Source organism: Acinonyx jubatus, chromosome B1 (assembly GCF_027475565.1).
Source record: "Acinonyx jubatus isolate Ajub_Pintada_27869175 chromosome B1, VMU_Ajub_asm_v1.0, whole genome shotgun sequence".
NCBI classification, from domain to species: domain Eukaryota; kingdom Metazoa; phylum Chordata; class Mammalia; order Carnivora; family Felidae; genus Acinonyx; species Acinonyx jubatus.
In genome coordinates, this window is record NC_069382.1 from 33,835,225 (window position 1) to 33,861,891 (window position 26,667).

Here is a 26,667-nt window from a genome sequence, read left to right on the forward strand (position 1 = left end):
TCTCAAAACATCACAGAAAAATACTTGACAAATATAACATCCTTTCATGAAAATCCTTAACAGATTGGGTGTAGAAGAAATACAGCTCAACATAACAAACGCCATATATGACAGACAGCTAACCTTAGACTCTGTGGAGAGAAATTGAAAGCATTTCCTTTAAGATCGAGACCAACACAAGGATGCCTGCTCTCACCACTCCTATTCAATGAGTACTGGAAGTCTTAGCTAGAGCAATTAGGCAAGACAATGAAAGAAAATGCATCCAGATCAGGAAAAACTAAAATTGTCACTATCTGCCGATGATATGATCTTATATATAGAAAATCCTAAAGAGTCAGGAAATGTCATTGACTTGATCAACAATTACAATAAAGTGGCAAGATACAAAACCAACATACAGAAGTGAATTGCATTCCTTTACACTAATGATGAAGCATCTGAAAAAGAAAGAAAACTATCCTGTTCACAGTGGCATCAAAAACAATAAAATAGAAATAAATTTAGCCAAGGAAATGGAAGATCTTTACAGTGAAAACTACAAGACTTAGCTGGAAGAAATGGAAGAAGGCAAACTGAAAGACAACCCATGTTCATGGGTCGCAAGAATTAATCTTGTTACAATTGACATACTACTCAAAGCAATCTATAGATTTAGTGCAATTCCCATCAAAATGCTAAAAGCATTTTTCACAGAAATAGACGAAGCAATCCTAAAATTTCGTATCAGAAAAGACCCCTAATAGCGAGGGCAATCCTGAGAAAAAGCACAAAGCTGGAAGTATCGTGCTTCCAATTTCAAACTATTGTACAAAGCAATGTTAATGAAAACAGTTTCATACTGGCACAAAAAGAGACACGTTGACCAATGGAACGGAATAGAGAGCCCAGAATTAAATCCGAGCATATACAGCCAACACCCAGTAGTGGAAAGGATGGTGTTTTCAACAAACAGTGCTGGGAAGACTGGGGAAACACGTGCCAAACAATGAAATTGGACCCCTGTCTCACACCACTCACAAAGATGAATTCAAAAAGAATCAAAGAAAATCCCAAAGACTTGATACCATAAACTCCTAGAAGAAAATGTAGGCAAGAAGCTCATCAGTATTGGTCATGACAGTGATTTCTTGGACATGATGCCAAAAGCACAAACAGCAAAAGCAAAAACCAGCAAATGAGACTGTATCAAACTCAGAAGCTCCTGCACAGTGAAAGAAACAATTAATAAAATGAAAAACAACCTACAAAATGGGAAAAAAAAAATGTGCACATACTGGACAAGGGGTTAATATCCCAAACATATATAAAGATCTCATACAACTTAATAACCAAAAAATTAAGATAATTTTTTGATTAAAAAACTAAACAGACACTTTTCCAGAGAGGACATTAAAATGGCCAAACGGCACATGAAAAGATGCTCAGCATCCCTAATCATCAGGGAAATGCAAATCAAAACCACGAAGAAATTTCATCTCATACCTGTTAGGATGTCTGCAGGTGCTGGCAAGAATGTGGTGAAAAGGTAACCCTTATACTTTGTAGGTAGGAATGTAAATTGGTCCAAGAAATATGGAAAACCATACGGAGGTTCCTCAAAAAATTAGAACTAGTTGATACAATCCAGTCAATCCATTTCCGGGTATACACCCAAAGGAAACAAAAACAGGATTTCAACAGGATGTCTGCACTCCCATATTTACCGCAGCATTAATTAAAGGAGCCAAGATACAGAAACAACCCAAATGCCCATCAACAGATGAATGGTTAAAAAAGATGTAGTACATATACATAATGGAATATTATTCAGCCGTAAGAAAAGAGGAAATCCCGCCATTTGTGACAGGATGGATGGAGCTTGGGCACTGTATGCTAAGTGAGATAAGTCAGACAGAGAAAGATAGTAGTTATTGATATCACTTGCTCGTGGAATCTGAAAAAGTCAAACCTGGGGCGCCTGGGTGGCTCAGTCAGTTAAGCGTCCACCTCTTGGTTTCAGCTCAGGTCATGATCTCACAGTTCATGGGTTCGAGCCCTGCGTTGGGCTCTGTGCTGACAGTGTGGAGCCTGCTGACAATTCTCTCTCTCCCTCTCTCTCTGCCCCTCCCCCCCACTCTCTCCCTGTCTCTCTCAAAATAAATAAACTTTTTTTTAAGGCTTTTTAAAAAATCCCATAAAAAAACAGTAAAATGGTGGTTACCAGGGCAAGGGGAGGGATAAGATTGATGGTATTTAAGGATGCAAACTTATTATAACAAGTAATAAATAAGCCATAGAGTTCTAAGGTACAGTATAAGGAGTATAGACAGTAATGCTGTACTATAACTATGTAATGTGAAAGTATCATTACAAGGGCAGTCATAGGACAGCGTATAAATGTATCAAAGTAACACACTGTACACCTCAGACTTACACAATGTTACGTGTCATTTCTCGTCAGTAAAAACAGAAAGCTGGACGGGTCTCGGATTGTGAGGCCGTGGGGCAGTGGAGTTCGGCCTTTGTTCTGGGGGTCAGACCAGTAGCAGAGAATAGAGTTGGTTGGAGTGGAGGAGGAGGGCAGGCGGAATGACTAGGTCTCTGTGACGCCTTAAATCCAGGTGGAAATGAAAATGGGTAAAGACTGGATAGGGAATGTTGTAGAAAGAGAAATCAGGTGCGGCAACTGAGTGGAAATGAGAGACAAAGGAACAGGAAGAGTCAAAGTTACTTTGTTTTTAGAACCTTGCGATTGATAGGTTTAACTTGATAAAGTGAAAACTCCGTTATTTCAAAACAGTTTCAAAAGAAAACTAGCACTGAGGGAATTACATCTTTACCTGTGTAATTAATATGAAACCGTAAATTTTAAAGTTGAGAGGTATCAGAAAAACACCAGGAAAACATAAAATACATCAACATGCATGCGTTATTTCAGATGATGTTTTCCCAGGTTGTCAGGGAGTAAAGTAAATGAGTTGTTTGCACGGACTGCATCGAGAAGAGTTGTACCAAGTATCTTAAAACTTTATTCTTCTTCTCTTCACCCTGTGAAATGTCTGTAGGTGTGTATGCTTGGATTGGCATTAATTTTGTCCTTGGACGATTCGAGCATATTGAAGATGGTAAGTATCATGTTTCCAACTAATGTGTCTGATTGGAAATGATGGCTGTTCCATCTAATCCAAAGGATAGAAAAGGAGCGAAGGCTTGTGACACAACTGAGTGTGTAGGAGCAGAGAGGGGGGCTAACGTTTCACACCATTACCTTGACTTCAGGTGGGAGGAGCGGATTGCATTTGCCTAGTTAGGCTTGAAAGTACCATGAAAACAAGGGGACTCTTCACGGGGTCTCAGTGCTCTGGATTTGTTCTGTTCCGATGGCTGTTTTTGTTCTTTGCAGATGAGGAGGCAGTTGTGGAGGTTAACATTCCTGGCAGTGAAAGCAGGGAAGCCATTCTTCGTAAAAGGACAGCCGGTATTCTCGACATGGGAGGCGTGTCGACCCAGATAGCGTACGAAGTTCCCAAAACTGTAAGCTTTGCCTCCTCACAGCAGGTTATTATCTGTCAAATTTTCTTCTGTTTGCTTTGGTTTTCCTTTAACATGTCTCCATCCATTTTTGTTTTGTTTCCTGAGTCTGAACACACCCTTACTATGCTTGCTGAGGTCCCACCTTCCCGACCCAGGAGAAAGGAGTCAGGAGGAAGCCAAGCAAACCTCCATTTGTGTTTGTTCATTGAAGTCGGCTGGTTTGTTTTCTGAACTTCACAGTTTTTGTTTGGTATAAATGTCAGTTACATGCTTGAATTTTTGTGTATTTTCTCTTCAATCACTTCTTTTCTCAACAGATATTGTAAAACTTAATGTAATGGCATCATATTTCTTAAGTTATAGTTGGGGAACGTGCTGCTTTTCTTTTTTTTTTTTTTTTATAAGGCTCAGACAGCTTTTGACTTTTCTGGAAAGGACTGAGGTTTGAATGCACTCCTTGCACATTTCTGAACAGGGTTCCTCTGTTTCTCTCCATGCCCTTCGTGGCTCTCAGTCACTGCCTGTAGTTCCCCAGTAGGCTGGGCAGCCTTGTATAGTGAGCACCAGAAAGGTTTCTACATGTGTTCCTGAATTGCTACATGTCTTTGCGATTCTGTTTCCACCCAGCTATAAATTTCCACCAAAGCCTGGTTTCCTGCACTTTCCCATCCTATAGTGTAGTGGTTTAAAAAGGCTGCAGCTGGACAAGTCTAGGCTCCCTCGTCAGGCTGGCCTCACTAGTTGTGTGACCTGATGCACGTCACTTAAGTTCTTTGAACTTGGTTCTTCATCTGTAAATGTGAATGCAAGTACCTCTCACGTGGGCTTATTATAAAGCTGAAATGCTCAGTGCAGATAGTATATCTAACGTACTGCCAGGCACCCAGTGTTCACTCACTAAATGTTACTGGTATATTTATTAAGCTCTTAAGAAAAATGCTTTGTAAATTCAAGTATTACAATTTGTGTTTCCTACTTCTCATCCAGGCATGCCTCTAGAAACTATTGCACTCTGTTAAAAGTCATGTTTTCCTCCTCAAGATAAAGCAAAAACAAAACAAAAACAAATAACATAGCAGGTTTGGAAAAAATACTGAAAACTCAGGGCTAAAAGTTTTCTGTGTATGCATCACCCAAAACAACCCATTGTTACCATTTTGTATTTCCTTTCATTTTTTTCCTCTTTATAGTTTTTTAAAATACAGTTGTTGTAATATTACTGTTTATACAATTTTGCATCACTTATTGAATAGGGCGTATGCATGTTCCTCCATAAAATATTACCATAATTGATGAAACCCCTTTGAGGTTGTAGATTTAGACAACACCCAGTTTTTTTCTCTCACAGAATCGCTGAGGTCATATTTGTGTCTAGCGACATTTCAACGGTTAGAATTATTCCTAAAGCATAGGCTTCCATAAGTAGGTTTTCTAGATTGGGGGATGTGAACTACATCGCTCACATCCCTTTACAGAACGTAATGGTATCACAGATGTGCAGCACATCTGGAATTTCCTAAGTCAGAATTGTCATATTGAATTCAGAGGGATGCTTAGAAGGGTCCTTGGGAAATGCAGAAGCAGAAGCTTTTGCTGCTTTTAGATGACAATCTTTATAGATCTTTTTCACAGGAGGTAATTGTTATGGTATTGCCTAAAATATTAAAGTTTTTTATCCTTGCATCTGCAGGAAGAAGTCGCTAAGAACTTGTTGGCTGAATTTAACTTGGGATGTGATGTTCACCAAACTGAGCATGTGTACCGGGTCTACGTGGCCACATTTCTTGGGTTTGGTGGCAATGCTGCTCGACAGAGATACGAAGACTGGATATTTGCCAACACAGTTCAAAAGAACAGGTAAAGCACCTTCTGCTTCTCAGCGTTCACTTTCAGATCTCGGTCTCTGCTTGTAGAGCACCTTTCCAGGCAAAGCAGGGAGACCTCAAGCAGCGGAAGTGTGACCACGCCGTCAGCTTTCGACTCCCCTGCTAGCTGAGAAATAATTGAAGGGGCACCGGGGTCCTGCCTTCAGTCCCGAATCCACACCCCCCTGGATTAGAAATTTCACTATTAACATAGTAGGAGTTTTGAGCCCTGGGTAGTGTATTTCACATTGCAGAGTCCCTGGGAAACTCAGTACCTGGGCTACTGCAGATGTCCTGGGGGCCAGCGGTACGTGACGATAAAATTGTCATTGATGATGGACGGGAATTATGTGTTGTTCTGGTGGTGTTCTGGAAAACCAGCCTGTGCAGTTATTTTGTGGATAAAACCATAGGGCAGGAAGGTATTCAAGAGAAAGAAATGATCCAGAAGTCTAAGTTAGTGGTTTTAAACATTTTTAGCAGGGACACTTTTAAAAATGAGTTTATGAAGAATTCTGGTATCGAAGAAATATAAAACAAAAGCAGTGCTTTATCAGTTTAAATTCATTTTATCAGTTTAAGTATATAGCAGTTATTTATTTGAAATCAGTTCATAAGAAGAGCAAAGCTGTGTGGATGAATAAAAATATCTGAAATCTGGGGTTATATAAAATATCCTATTAATTACTGTTTTGTTTTCTTGTTTTGATGAGCAATTTTGAGGGGAAAAAATCCTAGTTCATACAGATAAATGGTAGTGTATAGTTCCTCAATCAGTTTAATCTTAATAAGCCTGGGGAGGCCTGAACTTGAAGAATGACCAAGTCAGAGCCATTCAGTACCACACTTTCCAGAAATTCACATGTGTGAATAGGAAGAAAAATAAAAACTTCTTCTTCTGCTCCAGACATTAATTGAGTGGTGTTAGTTAAGAGATGGGTAGTCCCAGGGCACCTAGTGGGTCAGTCAGTTAAGTGCCTGACTCTTTGTTTCAGCTCATGTCATGCTCTCACGGCTTTGTGGGCTCCAGCCCCACATCAGACCCTGTGATGACCCAGAGCCTGCTTGGGTTTCTCTCTCCCCCTCTCTCTGCCCCTTCCCCGACTCACACTGTCTCTGTCTCAAAAATAAATAAACTTTAAAAAAAAGAGAGAGAGATAGGTAGTCACATAATTTCTTTTTAAGCGTGGTATATTATATGGTACATTGTGGCATAATTATTTTCTATAATAAATAGTCCTAAAATAGAAATATTTTATAAGTGATGTTTGAATTAGAACTTTGGAATTTTTTTTAATGTTCGTTTATTTTTGAGAGAGAGAGCATGACCAGAGAAGGCCAGAAAGAGGGAAATAGAGGATCCAAAGCAGGCTCAGTGCAGCGAACACAGAGCCTGAATGCAGGGCTTGAACTCACAAACCATGAGATCATGACCTGAGCGGAAATCAAGAGTTGGCCGCTTCACTGAGGCCACGCAGGCGCCGTATGAATTAGAACTTTGGAGAAACACCTTCTGCAATGTTAATTTTTACTAATTGATTTTAATGTCAAGAAACTTGTATAATGGACAATTCAGTGGTACTTTTTAATTTAGATGTAGGGCAACTAAAAACAGTAATTTGACTAGTCTTGGACTTTGATAATAATTATAAATGTTAGTCATCACTTTTTACATATGAATTGAGCCTTGAAACGCATCGCTATTTCTCTGCTATTAGTAGCAATTGAGTTTTAAAACTAAACATTTTTATTTAATGGCGAAGACCTTAACTTACTACATTCAAGTCCATCTTGAGTTGCCCTGAGTTTAGGAATAACCAACCTGTCAGTTGAGTGGCAGTCTCCGAAGACGTAAACAGCCTTTTCGGCCCATGTGACATCACAGCATCAAACACTAGCAGGTCCAGTTGTTGTAAGCTGTTTTCTGCTCCTCGCTTGCTTAATGGTGACGAGCAGTGAGTACACATAATGGATGACAGATGCAGGGAAATTTTCACCGGGAAGTTGTGAGCACAGCGCATTCCAGTAGACAGTTAAGATTTCTTTTCCATGGGAATTCTCAGAGCCTGTAGTACAGTGGACACTCTCTTATCTACAGCAATTGGGATCAACAGTTGATTTTTAAAAATCAGTTAAAACCTGGGCTCCTGGGTGACTCAGTCAGTCAGGTGTCAGACTTTGGCTCAGGTCATGGTCTCGCAGTTAGTGAGTTTAAGCTCCTCATCGGGCTGTGTGCTGACTGCCTGGAGCCTGCTTTGGATTCTGCGTCTCCCTCTCTCTCTGGCCCTCCCCTGAGCGTGCACGCACTCTCTCTCTCTCTCTCTCTCAAAAATGAATAAACTTAAAAAAAAAATCAGTTAAAACAGAGGATCAAAAATCGAGTCAAACCACAAGCATCTTATTTTAATTTATGTGTTCGTTTGCCAGTCTTTTGCTCTGGACTAAGGTCTTTTCTTAGGCTACACCCGTCATCTCTCTGGCATGCACCACACCTCATCTCAGTGTCATTTTGGCTTTTTTAAAGATTACCAGGGGCTTAACAGACATTTGTAAAGGAATTTGATTTTTAAAGTTCTAGATTTTTCCCACATTTCCCAATGTTTTTAAACCATGCTAATACTGAACTTGACATCAGTTTTCGAGCGACTTGCCTTTATTGTGTTTTTCTAAGGCATCTAATGTGGCTTGCACGGGGCCAGTTACTTCTGTCTGTGGTCACTTTTCATCTCTGTATGATTACACCGGCAAGCTCTAGTGGCAGAACAGTGGAAGCGACACAGTTGGTGGGCATTCAGCTGCAGTGAACTTTAGACCGAGAGGAGCTCCGGAACCGCAGGCACACGGGCCGAGAGTGCAGGCCGTGTGCCAGGGTACAGAAAGCTCTGGTAATCTGACCACGTAGCTGTTTCACTGGACCCTGTTACAGTGTCTGCGTAGGTATCTGCTGTATGCCCGTGTGGATGGGTGGTGAACCAACCTCCTCCAAGAGGGAGCTCGAGAACCTGTTTCCCTGACCTCGTTATCCCGGAACCCTTTCGTGTTCCCCCAGGACACCCTGCAGGGCTCACGTTCCACACAGCATGTCTTGAGAAACGCTGGCTTGCAGCCGCTGCTTGAAAACACGGTTTTCTGCCAGTCTCAAATCAAGTTTCTCTTTGTCCCGTAGGCTCCTGGGGAAGCAGACTGGTCTGGCTCCTGACACCCCATACCTGGACCCTTGCTTACCCCTGGACATTAAGGATGAAATCCAGCAAAACGGGCAGACCATGTACCTCCGGGGAACAGGAGACTTTGACCTGTGCCGAGAGACCATCCAGCCTTTCATGAATAAAACAAACGAGACGCAGACCTCCCTCAACGGGGTCTACCAGCCCCCCATTCACTTCCAGAACAGCGAATTCTATGGCTTTTCGGAGTTCTACTACTGCACTGAGGATGTGTTACGAATGGGGGGGGACTACAACGCTGCTACTTTTACTAAAGCCGCAAAGGTAACCTTCAAAGAAACCCTCTTCTCCTGCATGCCTTTGAGAGATGGTGTAGACACTGGCAGCCTGTGTCCCCCCTTCACGTTTGGAGGCCCAGCCCAAGAGCAGGGGAAGGTGGAGGATGGAAGGCTGTAGTGCAACCTGTTGGGGATCCTGTTCCTTAGCTGAGCGAAAGAGGTAGCCCCGGCAGGAGTCACAGATCTGCGGGGAGCCACCTGCTGCCCACCGCTCTGGGCACTGCTCTGATGGCCAGTGGCTTCCGGGTGACAGACTTGTATATTACTCTGTAGTAATGCCACTGGTATCAGGCCATACTCCTGCAGCCTTCCTGTCACTTAGCTGCCGGGACCCCTGTTCTCTTGTTGGCCGCTGCCTTTCTGATGCTTTCTAGGGTCTTTCCAGGGTTCCCTACCTTCGTACCCCCTAAACCTTGGGATCCTGGACTTCCACCCTTGGAAGGGTGTGGACCCTCAGGCTCTTAGCTGGTCTCTTCCATGCTCATGGTTCGCAACTACTGCCCACCAAGAAGAGGCTCCAGCCTCCATGCCCGGTGCCTCTTAGATTTCATGACCCAAAGCAAACGCACCATTTTCTCCCCGTGCCCTTCATCCTGTGATGTTGTCTCAGTTAATGGCATCCCTGACCATCTGGTCACCTCTCAAAACTCAGGAGTTCCAGACTTCTCCCCACCATTCATTCCTCCCTCGCTGCACATCCCCCATAATCAGTCATCAAGCATGTTATTTTACCTGTATTCATTTCTCAAAGCCCTCCCTGCTTTCTGTCCTGCTCTCTCCGCCCTAGCGGGGCCTGCGTCTGTCACCTGCCCTACTACAGGAGCCTCCCTGCTGGCCTTCCTGCATGTGGTCTCCCTCTGTCATTCATCAGTCACGCCGCTCCCAGAGACAGACCTGTCTAAAGCACAAGTCTCCTCTCTATTTATTGTATTCAGCGGCTTCCTTTTATACCAGGATAAATCACAAATGCCTTAGCGTGCCTTCTTCCCGGGGCCTCCTCTCCCGACCTCTCATGACCTACTCCAGTCATAGCTACTTGTTGCCCTTGCATCCAAGCTACTTCCCATCTTGTCTTCATTCATGGTGTTTCCTCTGCCCTAAATGTCTGTCCTTACCTCTCACCCCAGACTGAGTGTTGTTCTGTGTTCCCTGGGGCAGTTTCACCATCTCTCAGAGCCTCAGTTTCTTCCTCCTTGAAATACAGGTTGGAATCATAGCCATGCCAAGGAGTGGTCTTCAGTATTACACTCAGAAAAGGCCCTTAATGCTCAGTATATCTTAGTTATTATTATTACAGGGGCACCTGGCCGGCTCGGTTGGTTAAGTGTCCGACTTTGGGTTTCGCCTCAAATCATGATCTCACTGTTTGTGAGTTCGAGCTCTGAGTCGGGCCCCTCGCTGACAGTGCAGAGCCTGCCTGGGATTCTCCCTCCCTCTGTCTCTGCTCCTCCTGCGGCCACATGCCCGTGTGCTCGCTCTCTCTCTCTCTCTCTCTCTCTCTCTCTCAAAGCAAAAATCTTTAAAAATATATAATATTACAAATAACTTCAGGAAAAGATGGCACCTCTCTCCCTTCACCTAAAGACAAAGCCTTCTGTAATCAGCTTGGTGTTCCCCAAGCCTTACACTGTGTCGCTTCAGACACAGGTGGCCACTCTGAACCAGCTCAGGTACCACTTCACTCTTCCAGAAGCTTACGCCAGTCGCAGGCAGTCACAGAGGAGGAAACTAAGCAGTTTCAAAGAGGCTGGTTGTGGGCAGGGAAGTTTTCTGTAACAATAACTTTGGCAGAATTTTAAGACAGAACAACCATGGTCTTTGCTGATCAGTGAGCATTTGCTGGGTTCACGGTACACATAGAGGTGAAGCTTGTGTTGCCTAATTGGAAGGATATGGTTGTTATGAATATGAATTTGGTAAACCCTTTTTAAAATGAAGAACATGTTCACTTACGGATAATTTATTTGGGGTTAAATTTCTTCCAGGATTATTGTGCAACAAAGTGGTCGATCCTGCGGGAACGCTTTGACCGAGGACTGTATGCCTCACACGCCGACCTCCACAGGCTAAAGTAAGCAGTGGGTGGCCATCCCCAGGCGGTTTCAAGAAGCTGTGCACGAGTGTTGGCCCCTGGCTTGCCACACCCAGGCCCCAGTCTACTTTTGCATCCTCATCGGTCACTGTTTCCCCTCACCTACCCTGGGCTCCTTTCAGACAGGACAACAGCTACTTATGTCCAAACATGTCTTATGGTGTTTTGTTCACTTTTGCTGTTCCTTCCACCTAGAGTTCCCCTGTCCGTCCCTTGCCTGTTGAAGTCCTGCCCAGACCTCAGAGTCAGGTCAGCACTGTCTCACGTCTTCCTCTGCCCCTTCAAGCAGACGCCACCCACCTCAGTCTCCAGAGCGTGCATTATGTCTCCCCAGTGGCATTTATCAAATTCTGCCTTATTTCTTAGTAACTTGGTGCTTTTCAAAAATCCTGTCATTATAAGTCATTTAAGTGCATTGGCTGTCTTATTACTAACTTAGCCCAGCACTTTGCAAAAAGTAAGTCTCTGATAAGGATTTCAAATGACAAAATAACAGAGCTGAAAAGGACCCTGTGCCTTCTCGTTTTATAATAAACTGAGGTACTGAGGTCCAAAGAAGTTGGCAGTTTATCAGTGTAAATGATCGCCTGAGGTAAAAATATGTCATGGCCATGTATTAAATCCTACCGAGACCAAGTTTCGTGAGCTCATTGATTTTGACAGGTGAATTATTTTGGGTTGTGGACAAGGGGACAAACCAAGTAAATCAACCGGAAAGGCGCACACGGGTGGTCCGGCTGCTCGATGCAGGCCTAGGGAAGCCTTTGCACCCGCGTTGGTCACAGGGGAAGGCCGTTTCGGCGTCCGGTTCATTTTGACAAGCAAATGAATTCCGCTTACGTTTGTGCTTGGTGTTCGTAGGTATCAGTGCTTCAAGTCTGCCTGGATGTTTGAGGTGTTCCATAGGGGCTTTTCGTTTCCTGTCAGCTATAAAAACTTAAAGACAGCCTTACAAGTTTACGATAAGGAGGTTCAGTGGACCCTCGGAGCAATCCTTTACAGGACCCGGTTTTTACCGTTAAGGTACGGCTCTGAATTTGGTGACGAGAATCAAACAAAAGATGCTTTTCTGTGGTTATGATCAGCCCGGCAGCTGTGGTTTGTGGGCGTTTGGGGCAAGCGCTAGCCGTGGGCAGGACTGTGGTCAGTGAACTTTGACTTTGGTCTTCCCCGCAGTGCATCCTTCCCACCCCACCCATCCCATCAGATGCAGCACAAAAGTGTTTGATTTTTCCCAAGTGTCTTTCCCTGACCCCTGCACGGAAGGGTTAGTTCTGGGGTTCTTCACCTTTATGGCTTTGGACTCCTTCTCCAAATACTGTTTTTAATGTATGAAGTCAATAACAGGTTACAGAGGAAACCACAGTATTGAAATATAGACATCAAATATATTTCTCAAATTTACCAAATATTTACAGGAAACGTATTGGTGATATAGTGATATGTGTTCTTTTTTGTTAAAACGTGAAATAACAAATCCGGGAGCAGAACTAGTGCTTCCTGTAATTTCAGTACAGTGATGTCAGTGATGTGTGTCGATGTCTGGAGGCACCTGCCAGCCCCCACCACGCCATGTGACAGCGACCTGTGAGCTGCCCCACGGTCAAAGCCACAAGCAGTGCCGACACTCCGTAGCTTGTGGTCTGCGCTCGTGGTTAGTGGAAGTGCCGGTCGGAATCGGGAAAATAAAGGTGGACGTTTTCCCCGTTCGCGTTCGCAGACCTGGCTGTCAGCTGGCCCCACATAACAACCCTGGTGCACTCACAAATGAGGAGTTCGTTTTCGGGGGATTTTTTTTTTGTCCCCTTCACTTAATTGAGCATGTCCCAGCAATCCGTTTAGCTGGGCTAACCACAAAACAGTGTGAGTCGTGGCTGTTACTGCTCCCAGACAGGTGGTCTGATTCCACATTGGCATCCAGCTCGTAGTGAAACCCTCACAGTTCTTTTAAAGTTCTCTGATTTTTGACCCAAGTTACAGTGATGGTAGCTGAACGCACGTTCACGTGGTATCCTGTTAATATTTACAGCCACCCTCTGTTAGGCCAGGCGGCCTCCGTTACAGAGGTAAAGAAACTGAGCCCCGGAGACCGGGATGGCAGTTTTTGTCTCCGAGCGGACCCCTAAATCCAGTTCCTCCGATAGGGCACGTGCCCCGTGCGCTGTCACATCGCGTTCCTGGCCTGATTCGCCCTCTTTGTTCTGTGTCCCGGTGCCTAGGGATATCCAGCAGGAGACCTTCCGGGCCAGTCACGCTCACTGGAGGGGCTTCTCCTTTGTCTACAATCACTACCTGTTCTCGGGCTGCTTCCTGGTGGTCCTGCTCTCCATCCTCCTCTACCTGCTGCGGCTGCGGCGCATTCACAGGCGGACACTGCGTGGCGCTTCGACCACCACCCTCTGGCTGGAGGAAGGCCTGCCGTCCCAGAAGATGGCCGCGTGAACTTAGGGACGGGAGTTCGAGAGCCCAGGAAGACTTTCTGAAGGAAAAGCCATTTTTGCCTCAGGGTTTCTCCTGCTTATTCCCTTTCGGCTTTGTTTTTGCTTTCCCTTTTTTGTTCCTTGCAACAAAAACAAACTCCGCTGTCGGAAGCTCTGCCTGTCCAGAAAGTGTTGTGGTTAGCCGTTCTGGATACAGGTTTAAGTGGAGGAAAAAGGGAAAAGGACTTTGTTTTTGCTGCATAGGATACCGACTAAGATTTTTGGCTTTTCTCTGAGGGATGTTAAATTTTAAACAGCTGCACTTTGCCTTTGGAGGGAATGGCAAAGCCGTTTCCCATCAGTGGTGGTGGCACTGACGAGTGTCACGTTCTCAGAACCAGAACCCGCCCGGCGGAAATCGCAGTCCTCTTTTTGTCCATCTCAAAAGCTCTAAGCTGAAGAGGGTGGTGTGTAGTTTTCACTTACTGTTCAGGTCTGTCACTACATGTTTTCTTTGTGGGCTGAAAAACTCAAAGCCATTTATCCCCAAGACGGTGAAAGGCAGGCACCAGGAGGTAACTTTTTAAAACTGATAGTCCTGGAAGATGTGAAATAACGACTAGAGCAGTGCACATGTGTGTGTGAGAGAGTGTTTTGTGTGTGTGTGCGAAAAAGTGAGAGAGAATGCGTGTGTGAGAGAAAGTATGAGAGAATGTGTGTGAGAGAGGGAGAGAATGTGAGAGAGAATGTGTGTGTGAAACAGAATGTGTGTGTGAGAAAGTGTGCGTATGAGAGTGTGGGAGAGAAGCGTGTGTGTGTAGGAGGAAGAGTGTGTGTGAGAGAGGGGGAATGTGGGTGCATGAGAGAACAATGCTAAGGGTAGAGGATGAGAGAATGCAGTGCTCTTTCTTTTAAAAGCACACACACTTCAAAATTTATTGTTTATTTCTTTTTATGTAGAAAAATCCCCATTACCATTCATGCATTGTCTTTCCTCACCACGGGTAATGACTTTCTTAGTCGCACCTTTCAGCAGCCTTAGAACATTATGTCTTTGAGTTGGAAAATCCCTCAAGTTTCACCGCTTTCGACATCATTAGAAGTGGAGCTCGTGCCTACTGACAGGCACGTCCGCATTTCTCAGTGGTACGTTTTTCCGGGCTTAATTGTGCTCTAGTTTCCTCCAACTTCGAGTTGGTGTTCCCCTCCTTAATTAAAAATGGTCTCAGTGGTTTTATTTTGGAGACCCCCATGCTTACAGGTTCTCTGTATTACGGCCATGATTGAGGCCATGGTTGTTAACACCACTGTAAATCCGGACAAAGAGAAGGGTCTGACTTCAACAAGAAATAAACTCACATTTTGAGAAAACAAGTGCGACATTTTAAACAAAGACCTAAAGAGGACAGCTGGATTGGTGTATGTGAGATCGGTGGTTTTACACCTATTCATTTTGTTTAGAAGCTTTGGGAATTCTCATACCTAGTTTTTTTAGGTGAAGTTCTTTTTGTGAGTGTGTGTGTGTGTGTGTGTGTGCGTGCTGTTTCTTAGAACAGTGAAATTCGGTTGGTTGGTAGCAAATGTTTATTTTGAGAACCATCAGCTGCTTTTTCAGACTTCGTTGATTAGAGAAAGGATTCAGATCCTGGAGCCCTTATTTAAGTTAGATTTTTATCTTGTTTATTATTTAAAACATGGCATACTGTATCTTGATGACTTGAAAAGATTACAAATGTATAAAAGAAACGCAAATTCTCTTACTCTGCTCTTCACAGTGAATATTCTAACAGTGAAAAAGTTATTGGTAGAATACTTGTCTCTGAGATCTATGGAAGGTTGGAGGAGCGGCGTCCTGGTACAGCCTCTGATGTGTGTGGGGTCTTGTTTCAGAGAGGACGGAGGTAAATGGCCCTGTGAAAGGTCCAGCTTCAGAAACGCGGGTCTCCAGCTATTCAAGTGCTCGGTCCCTGGTAAACACTGTCCCTTATCAAGACCCAGCCACCGATGAGCAGTGTTTTAGATACCCCAGGAGCAGAGTGAGCTGGCGTGCTCGTCCTTGAATCCTCTGACGGGGTTTGTTCTGTAGACTGTGGGTGGCATTAGCGGTGAAGAGGGAGTGTGTTTACGCGTTAGCTTTTCTGCTGCCAACCATTGGGAGTAGTAAGTGACCTGAGAATGAAACTTTTCAAATGCCTGGAGTATGTGATTTTTGCCTTTAAGATCAAGGCAAGGATTAGCCAGCATAGGCCCAGATTTAAATGGGCTTTAGTTCAGACTTCCTACCATAGATTGCCACTTTTTACAAAAAAGGGTGCCAGTGTGGCCCAGCTCAGTACCGTTTGGGGGGCAGAATCAAGACAACCAGTTCTGCTTTGCACCTAGCCTAGGGATCCCTCTGCAAGGACCTACCTCAGTCTTCAAAAGAAATCCCAAATCAGGGTTCCAAGGCCCAAGCAACCTTATACTTTACATAGTTAAGTGCCCATGTTCCCCTGCCAAAGAACTCCCAGGAGGAGGGCTTGGCCAACTATTGGCCACAGGGAAAATCTAGAAGACCCTTGAGCTGAGAATGGTTTTTCAATTTTTAAAAGGTTGTTAAAAGAAAAAAAAGGGGGGGAAGAATATGTGACAGTGTATGTGACCTGTCGAGCCTAAAATACTTACTAAATGTCCCTTTATGGACAGATGTCCCTTAAAGATGTTCACTGACCCCTGCGCAAACGACCCCATTCAAGAAAGCATACGCATCGCATTCTCTTAGTTCAGGAGGCTAGTTACCGTGTATGGGCACAAAAAGAGCTGGGCAAGAGCTGACCAGTTTTCAATCCTGAAATATTTGTGTGTGTACCAGAATTCCACTTCTTACCTTTCCCTCTAGATTATTTTCAAGATCAGTTTTCCAGAAAGCCAGCAAACATGCGTCCCCCCACGGGTTGAAAAAGTGCTGTTCAGGAAGGAGGGCTTGCTGAGTTATGTTGAGAGGCCTGCATTCTCCAGAGGATCTCACGTGGGTCTTTCTGATGCAAGTGGGGCCGGGCTGATTCAGGAGAGGAGTTCATAGCAATTAAGGGCTGGCCAAGGAGGCAGGGAACTCAGAATACTTGGAATAGAAAGCAAAAGAAATGGCGCCCGTGGGATTTTCCGGCAGCCTCGTGGAAGAAAACGCCGTGTCGAGCCTTGCTGGGAGTGCCGCTACAGGAGACGCTCTCCTGCCATCACACTGTGCGCTGCTGCTTTCCAGACCTCCGAGGACGCTCACAGAGATCTGGCAGTCCATTGAAGGACATCACAGTAACAGTACAAACATACCCCTTTGTAACCAGTGCTGCTTGCATATTTTCACCCTCAACTGCTGGCCTTGGCGCTCCCCAGCCTGGGGGGGGGGAGGGTTGGGTAAGCTGGAGAGGCTGCGAGTGGCTGCATCTGGCCCCCCTGGACGGCTGGGAGGGTCACTCGTTCACACCTGCGCACTCAGGTTGGCAACCTCTTAGATGGACAGATATTTAAAGTTTAAACATCAGGCCTGCATAGAATAGTTTTCCTTAGAAGAAGCATGCATCAAGAAGCTTGGAAAGGCAAATGTGTTTTCTAAGCTTTAAAAAAAAAAAACATCAGCTTTAGGGTTTTGTGTGATTATGTGCAATGCAGCAAAACTACCGACACGTAAATTATTTAGCTATTTACTTCTACTTGAGTGTTTTCTTTTTTATGATACTGCTTTTCCGGTTCAGTAATGAATGATGTGCCCCACCAAGGAAAATTCTTTGTTCTGTCACTGAGGTGATATTTTACAGTTAGGAATTACAAAAACTAAGGGAGATCTTTAAATGTGTTTTTGTTTTTTTTTTTTTAATTTCAATAATGCTTTCCATTCAGGATAAGGATAATGGCCTTTGGGGTGCTGTGGGCTCCGATGAGTTTCCATATTTGGCAGCCTCGTGTTGCCACACTCGCACACAGAAGGGTGTGGAGAGCCAGTAAAATGAAAGCTCATCCGCTGGCCCACAGACCCTCTGTGAGCTTGCTTTCTTATGACCGAAGTAGGTTTTCCTCTGGTGTTTGAATCTTGTCACCTGTTAGAATGCTTAGTTCAACTGGAGTGTCGATTCGGTACAATAAATGGTCTGAGTCTGCACACCCTGCATTTGCTGTATTTACATGCATACAGTGAAGCACGCTCCGTCTGTGTTCTGGAGGGAGGGGTCTGCATGTCCAGCAGCTCACAAGCCAAATATTTCACAAGGAGAAATATTTACCAAGGTGTAATATCAACCCGTGTGTCAATAGCAAAGGCCATTCGGTGCCAACTGTTAATAAGGTTACCATTTTAAGATATTAACTATAGGGGGGCCTGGGTGGCTCCCTTGGTTAGGTGTCCCAACTCTTGATCTCAGCGCAGGTCTTGATCTCCGGGTTGTGAGTTCAAGCCCCACATTGGGTGTGAAGCCTACTTTAAAATAAATAAATAATAAATAAAATATTAACTCTGAATATAGATCAGAAAACTAGAATTAATGAACTTTTATGTATTTTTTCTTATAAATAGTGAAATCAAATGCTAACCTTACATTACACGGTTCTGCAATTAGATCTAAGCTTAAAAGCATGGGCTCGTTTCCAGAGAAATGTGAATCTCCGTGTTTATGTTACTAACAACTATTAGAAACTACAATTCTTTCAGCTACTTGAGACTGTATAGAGGTTTACCCTGGGGTGGGAGGAGGTGAGCCCAAGCCATAACCCAAAAACTGATGATGGAGACAGGTGGAGTGGGAAGGGGCCAGCTGTTAACAAAAAGAAGAGCCTAAGACATATGTATGGAAGGGTGTGAGGGAATAGCAGAGCACAGTGGGAGTTCAGCGTGAGCACAGAAGCACGGTACTTGGAAGGCAGAAAGAATGGGATGATGAAGTTGAAAGAGAACTTGCTTAAATAATTTCTGAGGTAGGACAATAAATATAGGTCTTTGGGCCTGAGGGCAAATAAAATATTTAAGGCATCTAAAGATGTCTGAATTTTACTCCACTTGATTGACGAGAAGTAAGTACCTGTTTCCAACAGCCGCCCATGTCAACAGGGCTGAAAGGCCGTGGTTTGGGATTTTTGTTTATTATCTGTTTCCATTTGCCCCACGAATGTGGAATGCATGGGAGGCTTTTTTTTTTCCACCCTGAAATGCTGCTAATGGTTTGCACAGAGGGGTTCTGGCGCTCACACTGGTCTGGGAGCAGAGACTCCAACGTCATCTGTATCGGAGTCAGACTGTCTTCGTATGGAAAGGTCATCAGAGGACAAAGCAGTGCCCCTTCACCCCAGTGGCCCGCGTGGCAGATTCTGCGATTTGCCTGGAGCATCAGCATCTGCGTGAAACCCAACACCTCGAGGTGTCCTCCCAGCCCCACCTGGGAGGGGTGTGATGGGAGCGCCTGATGGCCTCAGCCTGCCATCCCCCTCTTCTTAACAAAAAAGAAGTGACCGGTTGAGGCATTTCCATTTGTTCTTAAGAAGGTGTTAGTCCCCCAGCAGTGCTGCCTCTTCCTATCAATATATCCATTAAGGTTGACTAAGCCCTGCCTCAGCCAAGACAGCGGCTTTGGCCTCCTATCTTTGCCCTTCGCCCTTGATCCTGTTTGGCAGGTGAATTAGCTCTGAGCTCCAGACTTCACGGCCGCTTAAACGTTTCTGTCAACAGCCTGTTGTGTGTAAGAGACCCAAATAAGAAAACCCAGCCTGCAGAAGGATTTCTGCCCTGAGAAAAATGCTGAAAGCCCCTCACAGAACATAATGGGGGTAGTCGCAAAGACAGGCGGCTTGTCTAAATGCATAAACTCAACGAAATGGAGGGAAAAGGAGACACTTTTTTCTTCCTGAAAAAAGGAGAAGGGGGAAGGAAGAGTTGGTCTGTGGCCAGGTCATGAGTGCCCTCCTCATTCCCCGTGTGGGACTTACTCTGTCACTGTATTATGATTTCTAGGAAGTACCCAGGTCTGTTCTCACAGGTTTATGATTGGTAGGGGTTTTTTTAATTAAAAGCTTTTTAATGTTTACTTATTTTTAAAAGAGAGAAACAGAGTGCAAGCAGGGGAGGGGCAGAGAGAGAGGGAGACACAGAGTCTGAAGCAGGCTCCAGGCTCTGAGCTGTCAGCAAAGAGCCCGACACGGGGCTTGAACTCACGAACCATGAGATCATGACCTGAGCCAAAGTCAAACGCTTAACTGACTGAGCCACCCAGGTACCCCTGAAGTGGGCAATTTTGGAAAGATGAATCATACTCGTCCTGCCTGTGATTTCACAGCCTCAACTCCAGGAACCACACCCCACACTTTCTCCTAAAATTCCATCTTTTCCACCCGGCACAAGCTTTATCTATTACTTAGATTTGAGATTAAGACCGAGACACTTAAATGGTTTTTTTTTTTTTAAGTTTATTTATTTTGAGACAGAGACAGTGTGAGTGAGGGAGGTGCAGAGAGAGAAGGAGAGAGAGAGAATCCCAGGCAGGTTTTGCACTGTCTGCAGAGCCCGATGTGGGGGCTTGATCCCACGAACTGGGAGATCATGACCTGAGCTGAAGTCAAGAGTCAGACACGTAACCTACTGAGCCACCCAGGCGCCTCAAGACACTTAAATAGGTTCTACTTAGCCTTGTTATTTTATTTTGGTCATGGCAGCCCAAGAAGATTTTCTGGAACTTCCCAGTCATTCTCCATTCTGTTCAAATAAACATGTTTAAATTACCTTCCACCTTTTGTGGCCCTGTGGTCCATCAGTGAGTGTGTCTGTTCCACCCTGACGATCCTCCTTGCACATGGATCGTGATGCGTTTACTTCGCGTATTTGCATATTTAGAACTGTTCCAACGAAGAAATACTTTGTGGCGTATAGTTCTTCCTCAATATTTGTTCTAATCAAAATCTAGTTTCTTGGTCACATGGCCACTTCTGGGTGTCTACGGCTTGTGAAGCAGCTCTTTTTACAAAGCTTTTATTCTCAGTCTGCGTTCTTCTTTCAGGATGGCCGAGCTCTGCTCAGTTTCAGCACCACATGCAGCGTGATGTGCCAGGTGAAATGGGGTCCCAGGCCTCTCTGGAATCTGTCCACTTCCTCCTTCCCACCATGAAGTTTGCTAAGGGAGTGTTACATTTTATGGCTATGTTTAGCAAAACTTAGGAAAACCAAATTTACTTCAAGTGCCTTCCTTTCTTCTCAACCCAATCACTCCTTGAAGAAAAGGAAAAAGAAATCCCAGAATCAGGTAGAAATGAATAGGGGCAAACTTAGATGGATGTTTCCCAAAACCCAGCATTGAGGAAGGTAGTTTCTGTATATTGATCTTGTTCTAAGCATAACTCAGAATTTTTTTTTACTCTAAATTATCCTTAAAAGTCGTCACCTTTTTACCCCTCCCCTCCCCCGCAGAGCACCCAATGTAAGCAAGAATGGATTTAGAAACATCAGAAGTAAAGATTTCTGTTCAGCAGCCATCACAATCAAAGCTAACAGATGGCAGACTAAGAAGGCATTTGCAGTGACTCAAATTGACAAGGGATTAATATATGTTTACAAGATTTCTTGCAAACCGGGGAGCCTGGGTGGCTCTGTCAGTTGAGCGTCCGACTTCGGCTCAGGTCATGATCTCCCAGTTCATGAGTTCGAGCTCCCCGTCGAGCTCTGTGCTGACGGCTCAGAGCCTGGAGCCTGCTTCAGATTCCGTGTCTCCCCCTCTCTGCCCCTTCCCCGCTCATGCTCTGTCTCTCAAAGATGAATAAACATTAAAAAAAAAAAAAGATTTCTTGCAAATCAAGAAAAAAGGAAGAAGAAAATGGGCTGTGGGTCTTAGTAGATGGTTCACAGAAGGGCAGACCCAAATGTTTAACAAGAGATCAACGAAAGAGCCAGAGAAAAATGAAAATAAAGAGCCCCTCAAATGCCAAACTTTAAGTGTCGGCAGTGATGTGGGGACTGTGACTTAGGTATTAAACCACTGCAGGCGCTCTAGAAAGTTCTTTACAGTTGGTGGTACTTATGTCCAAGTGCCAGTGCTCCCCAGGGAAATGTCCGCCTGGGGCCACGAGGGAGGTACAAATGGATGCTTTCAGCAGTGTTACTCAAGTGTCTGTTGTTGGAGGCAAGCAAGGTTTTGGATAAGTGAAAGGGGCAGGTGCCTACTGTGGAATACTGGGCAGCTGTTAAAATCAATGAACCAGGGGCACCTGGGTGACTCAGTCGATTAACACTTCTGACTCTTGATTTCGGATCAGGTCATGATTGTGGGATCGAGCCCCGCATTGAATCAAGAGTCAGATGCTCAGCACGGAGCCTGCTTGGGATTCTCTCTCTCCCTCTCCCTCTCCCCCTCCCCTGCTCGTGTGCTTTCTTAAAAAATAAACAGTGAACTGGAGCTAAGTACAGCAACATGGATGGATCATAGAAATAGTGTTGAGCACTTAACAAAGAAATGAAATGTGTAGTATAATGCCGTTTATGTAACTGGCACAAAATACCGTGTCACGAGGGAACACCTCTTGTGACTGTGCAATATTAACATGCATGTTGTGAGGACACAGATTGGTTATGGAAGGAGGACAAAGAATTGGTTATGGTTTTAGGCTGACCAACCACACCTATTTGCCCAGGTCGTTCCTGGTTTTCATACTGAGAGCCACATGTCCCAGTAAAGCCTCAGATCAGGGCCAACACGGATGTCCACTCCCACGCTGTCCTTCAGCATGGCAGCCTTAAAAAAAAAACTTCCACAGAATCCAACCAGTTGGCTCTCCATTTCACTCAAGGGAAGAACCAAAAGTTTTCTAATGGCCTATAAGCTGCCTGATACGCTTGCCCCAACTCCGCACCTCTCTGACCACTGTTAAGTTCTCTCTCTGACTCTCTCCGCTCCCACCCCACTCTCCTCAGGACCTTCAATGACAGCTGTCCCGTGAAGGGCCACCTGGCCACCTACTTAAAACTGACTTCATCCCTCCCCAGCACTTTCCAGCCTCCTTACCCTGCTTGCGTTTTCCCCCCATGGTACCACCTTCTAGCATACTCTACATTCATTATATGCATTGTGAATCTCTCCACTAGAATGCAATCCACAGGGACAGAAGGTTTTCGTGTTCATTTTGGTGTTCTATCCCTGGTGCCTGACACCGGGTCTGATACACAGTAAAGGCTCAATAAACATTTGTGGAACGAAAGAAAAAAATCCTTGCAGGAAGGGGTAACTGTGGGCTGAGAACTGAGGAATATGCTGAACACCTTCTGCCCCAGCAGGGCTCAGACTCCTTCCTTTACCGGAGGGAAAGAATGTGCTTCCTGTACAGAATCATCCAAAAAGCCTAATAATGGTCTGCAATGTGCCCAGCAGGCTGTTTAAACACTTTATTAGTGTGCGTAATCCTCAAGACAACCTCACGGAGAGGTGCGTTTATTATTCTCATTTTATAGGTGGAGAAACAGACATGGAGAGGTTACATAACTTGCCCACGGCTACACAGCTCGTAAGTGTGGGGCTGGGATTTGAAATCTGGCAGCCTATTCTAGAGTTCCACTAGCCAATAAGCCAACGTGGCCAGGCCTAATTGAGAGGGGCTGTAAGTGCAAAATATACGCCAGATTTCAAAGACTTAGCACAAAAAAGTTAAAAGGTCTCAATTTGTTTATATTGGTTACATAAGACAGCGTAATATTTTGGCTATGTTGAGTTAAATAAAAGATTAATGCCACCTATTTTTACCTGTTTAATAGGGACGCTAGAAACTTAAGTTAGACCAGCAGCACCAGTATCTCAGAGGCCTGATAGACGTGCCAAGTCTCAGGGCTGGACCGAGACCTCTGGAACCGGATTCTTCATTTGACAGGGTCTCCAGGTCATTGGACAACACGCACTGAAGGTTGAGAGTGCTGCTCTAGACCAGGAGTCAGCACAATTTCTCACCAAAAGGCCAGATAGTAAATACTTGAGCTTCACAGACCATAGGACTTCTGTCCAAAACTTACTTCACTCTGCTTTTGTAGTGGGAAATGTGTCACAGACCATATGTAAATAAATAGGTGTGGATTTGCTCCAAAAAAATTTTTTTTCTTTACAAAAAGGCAGTGGTAGGTCAGTTCTTCCCATAGGCTGAAATTTTCCAGCTCCTACTCTAGACCCTACGCTGTGCTGGGGCTAATATTAAGAAAACACATCCTGCCTCCAAGATACCATTCTCTGCCTTTCGTTTCCTTCCAGACTCTGCTTGAGAGTTACAGCCCCTGATTTCTGCTTCCTACCAGGTGTTACTTAAGTGTCCCCAGGATCCTGAAACTCTTGTCTGAGTATGAACCCCTCGTTCCCCATACTTCCTCTCTCTATGCACCACCTTAGTAACTCGGACCAGAAACCTGCAAACATTCTACGTGATTTCTTCCTACGCTCTCTCTCCATCTAATCAGTCACAATCAAGTATCAGATCCACCATTTTTCTTGGGTAAAAGTTTCCAGGTGCAGCCTCAGTCATCCCATCTGGATAGTTTCCCCCTAGAGCCTGAAGGGGGCATCCCCTGATCAGAGACGCCAGCTGAGCAGCTGCCGAAAGACATGTCGCCACCTGGTGGCTGCTCTAACTCCCATGCTCTCTGTGTGAGAACCTGAACTTCCCCCCACTGAAGAAGCTTTGTATCCTTTGCAGCATAATCACCTAAAAGTACTCATTTTATCGGTGGAAATCCAGAAATGTGTGAATTGTACAAAGTGATAAAGATAATACATATGAAGTTTTCCAGGCTCTCGCTTTGACTTCACGGTGAGTAGGGAACCAAAAGGATGTGATCATGTGACCAGGTAGTTCCCCAGTTCCCCGGGGATAATGCTGGGGGTTGTCTTTTTTTTTTTTCTTTCTTCCTCCCTTTCTTTCTTTCTTTTTTTTTTTTTTACTTGAGAAAGAGAGAGCACGAGGAGGGGACAAGGGTTGAGGGAGAGAGAGAGAGAGAGAGAGAGAGAGAGAGAATCTTAAGCAGGCTCCACGCTCAGTGTGGAGCTGGATGCAGGGCTCGATCCCATGACCCTGGTAGCATAACCTGAGCTGAAATCAAGAGTCGGACGCCCAACGGACGGAGCCACCCAGGCACCCCCACACTGCTTGCTCACCAGAGAAGATCTGGAGAGCGGAGGCTGAGCACAACAGACTCATCCTTCACTCTCACACAAACGAGCCCTAACCATGGTGATGAGGTGTGAACGTCAGGCCTGCAAGAAATTCACTTCAGATCAACCCCTTGGAATAGCAGGCACGTTAGATTCCAGCGGCTGCCCTAACAAATTACCACAAACTCAGGTGGCTTAAAACAACAGAAATTTACTCTCATGGTTCTGAAGCCTGGATGTGCAAGGTGCTCACAGGGCCACACTCCCCACCAAGGCTCTGGAGAAGGGTCTTCTCCCTGGCTTCCTGAGGTGGCCCACAATCCTTGGCGCCCTTGTGGCAGACATCCCTCCAGCCCTACCTCTGTCTTCACATGGCCTTCTCCTCTGGGTCTCTTTTGTGTCTTCAGATCTCTCCTTAGAAGGACACTTATCATTGGACTGAGGACCCAATACAATCGCATTTTAGTCCATCCCATCCACCAAGACCTGATTTCCAAACAAGTCATGTTCACATGTCCCCGTGTTAGGACTTCATATCTTTTCAGTGGACAGAACTCAACCCACAACAGCAGATTATTTATTAAGCATCTTCTAGAAAGAAAGGGTTCTTGAAATGACATGGGTAATTGGACCCCTCAGAAATGTAGGGAAACCAGTGTGAGAAATGGGCAAATTTGCTATCACAGTAGATTTTACCACACTTTTCCTAGTTAATAGATCAAGCAGCAAAAGTCAGTTTACTACACTTGAATAACATACTAAGCAAACTTAATAACTGAACATTTATAGAGCACACACTTTTTAAGCACAGGTAGAACATTTAAAAAATTTAAGCCTAACAGGGACACCTGGGTGACTTGGTAGGTCAAGCATCTGACTCTTGGTTTCGCCTCAGTTCATGATTTCATGGTTTGTGAGTTCAAGCCCTGCATCAGGCTCTATGCTGACAGTTTAGAGCCTGCTTGGGATTCTCTGTCTTCCTCTCTCTCTGCCCCCCCCCCACTCATTCTGTCTCTTATCAAAATAGGTAAATAAACTTAAAAATGTTTTTTTAATTTAAGCCTAACAAATTTTGAGCAATTCACTTCACACTGACCGTGTTTTCTGACCACAATATCATTACATCAAATTAATAACAAAAGATAATTTTTTAAGCTCTTAGTATTTAAAAAATTAAAACACAGGGGCGCCTGGGTTGCTCAGTCCGTTGGGCGTCTGACTCCTGATTTCAGCCCAGGTCATGATCTCATGGTTCGTGGGTTTGAATCCCAAGCAGGCTCTGTGCTCTCAGAGCAGAGCCCAGCTTGGGGTTCTCTCTCTCCCTCTCTCTCTGCCCCTCCTCTGCATGCACACTCTCTCTCACTTGCTCACTCTCTCAAAATAAATAAACTTTTTAAAAAAAGAAAATTTAAAACACATTTCTAAGCAACTGGTGTGCCAAAGAATAAACCATATTAAGAATTAGAGAATAATTAGAACTGACCATTGATGAAATACTACATCCGAAAACTTGCTGGGTGCAGCTAATGTGCTTAAGAAGAACATTTATAGCTATAAAATGTACATATTAGAAAAGCATAAATGGCAAAATTTAATAAATAAGTAGAAAAAAGGATAGCAATGAAAAAAATAGAGTAAGGCAAATAACAAGCGTAGAAATAGAGGATCAGCAAAACCAAAAGTTTTTGCTTTGAAAGCACTGATAAAATGGGGACGCCTGGGTGGTTCAGTCAGTTAAGCATCTGGCTTCGGCTCAGATCTTGCAGTCTGTGAGGTCAAGCCTCACGTCAGGCTCTGTGCTGACAGCTCAGACCTGGAGCCTGCTTCAGATTCTGTGTCCCCCTCTCTCTCTGCCCCTCCCCCACTCGCAGTCTGTCTCTCTCTCAAAAATAAACATTTTTAAAAATTTTTACAAAAAACACTGATAAAAATGAATGAAACTTTAGCAAAATTGTTCATAAAAAAAAGAGAAGGCACAAATAAATAATTTTACAAATAAAACAGAGATATAACTACAAATAAAGCAGATATTAAAAAGATAAGAGAAAATTATAAGAATATTAATGCCACTAAGTTTAAAACTTAAGTAAAATAAACAAATCCCATACAATTACAACTTTTCCAAAGCTTATTCAAGAAG

The 26,667-nt window shown here is 44.4% G+C and overlaps 1 protein-coding gene across 6 annotated transcripts in view; it reads left to right on the plus strand.

Annotated features, from left to right (window-relative positions):
- The window catches only part of ENTPD4 (ectonucleoside triphosphate diphosphohydrolase 4), a 45,244-nt gene extending 18,820 nt beyond the window's left edge, over positions 1 to 26,424 (plus strand). For 2 of the 6 annotated variants that reach the window (XM_027077391.2, XM_027077390.2), the window contains 8 exons: positions 3,048 to 3,107; positions 3,386 to 3,540; positions 5,207 to 5,373; positions 8,548 to 8,872; positions 10,872 to 10,957; positions 11,174 to 11,227; positions 11,840 to 12,001; positions 13,198 to 20,143. In XM_027077391.2, the coding sequence (XP_026933192.1) occupies positions 3,048 to 3,107; positions 3,386 to 3,540; positions 5,207 to 5,373; positions 8,548 to 8,872; positions 10,872 to 10,957; positions 11,174 to 11,227; positions 11,840 to 12,001; positions 13,198 to 13,420 (1,232 nt within the window). In that variant the 3' untranslated portion in view covers positions 13,421 to 20,143. Of the gene's footprint in view, positions 1 to 3,047; positions 3,108 to 3,385; positions 3,541 to 5,206; positions 5,374 to 8,547; positions 8,873 to 10,871; positions 10,958 to 11,173; positions 11,228 to 11,839; positions 12,002 to 13,197; positions 20,144 to 23,149 lie in introns of those variants that run through there. The other 4 variants (XM_027077395.2, XM_027077392.2, XM_027077393.2 and 1 more) reach the window with 4 other exon arrangements.
- Positions 26,425 to 26,667: the final 243 nt, after the last annotated feature.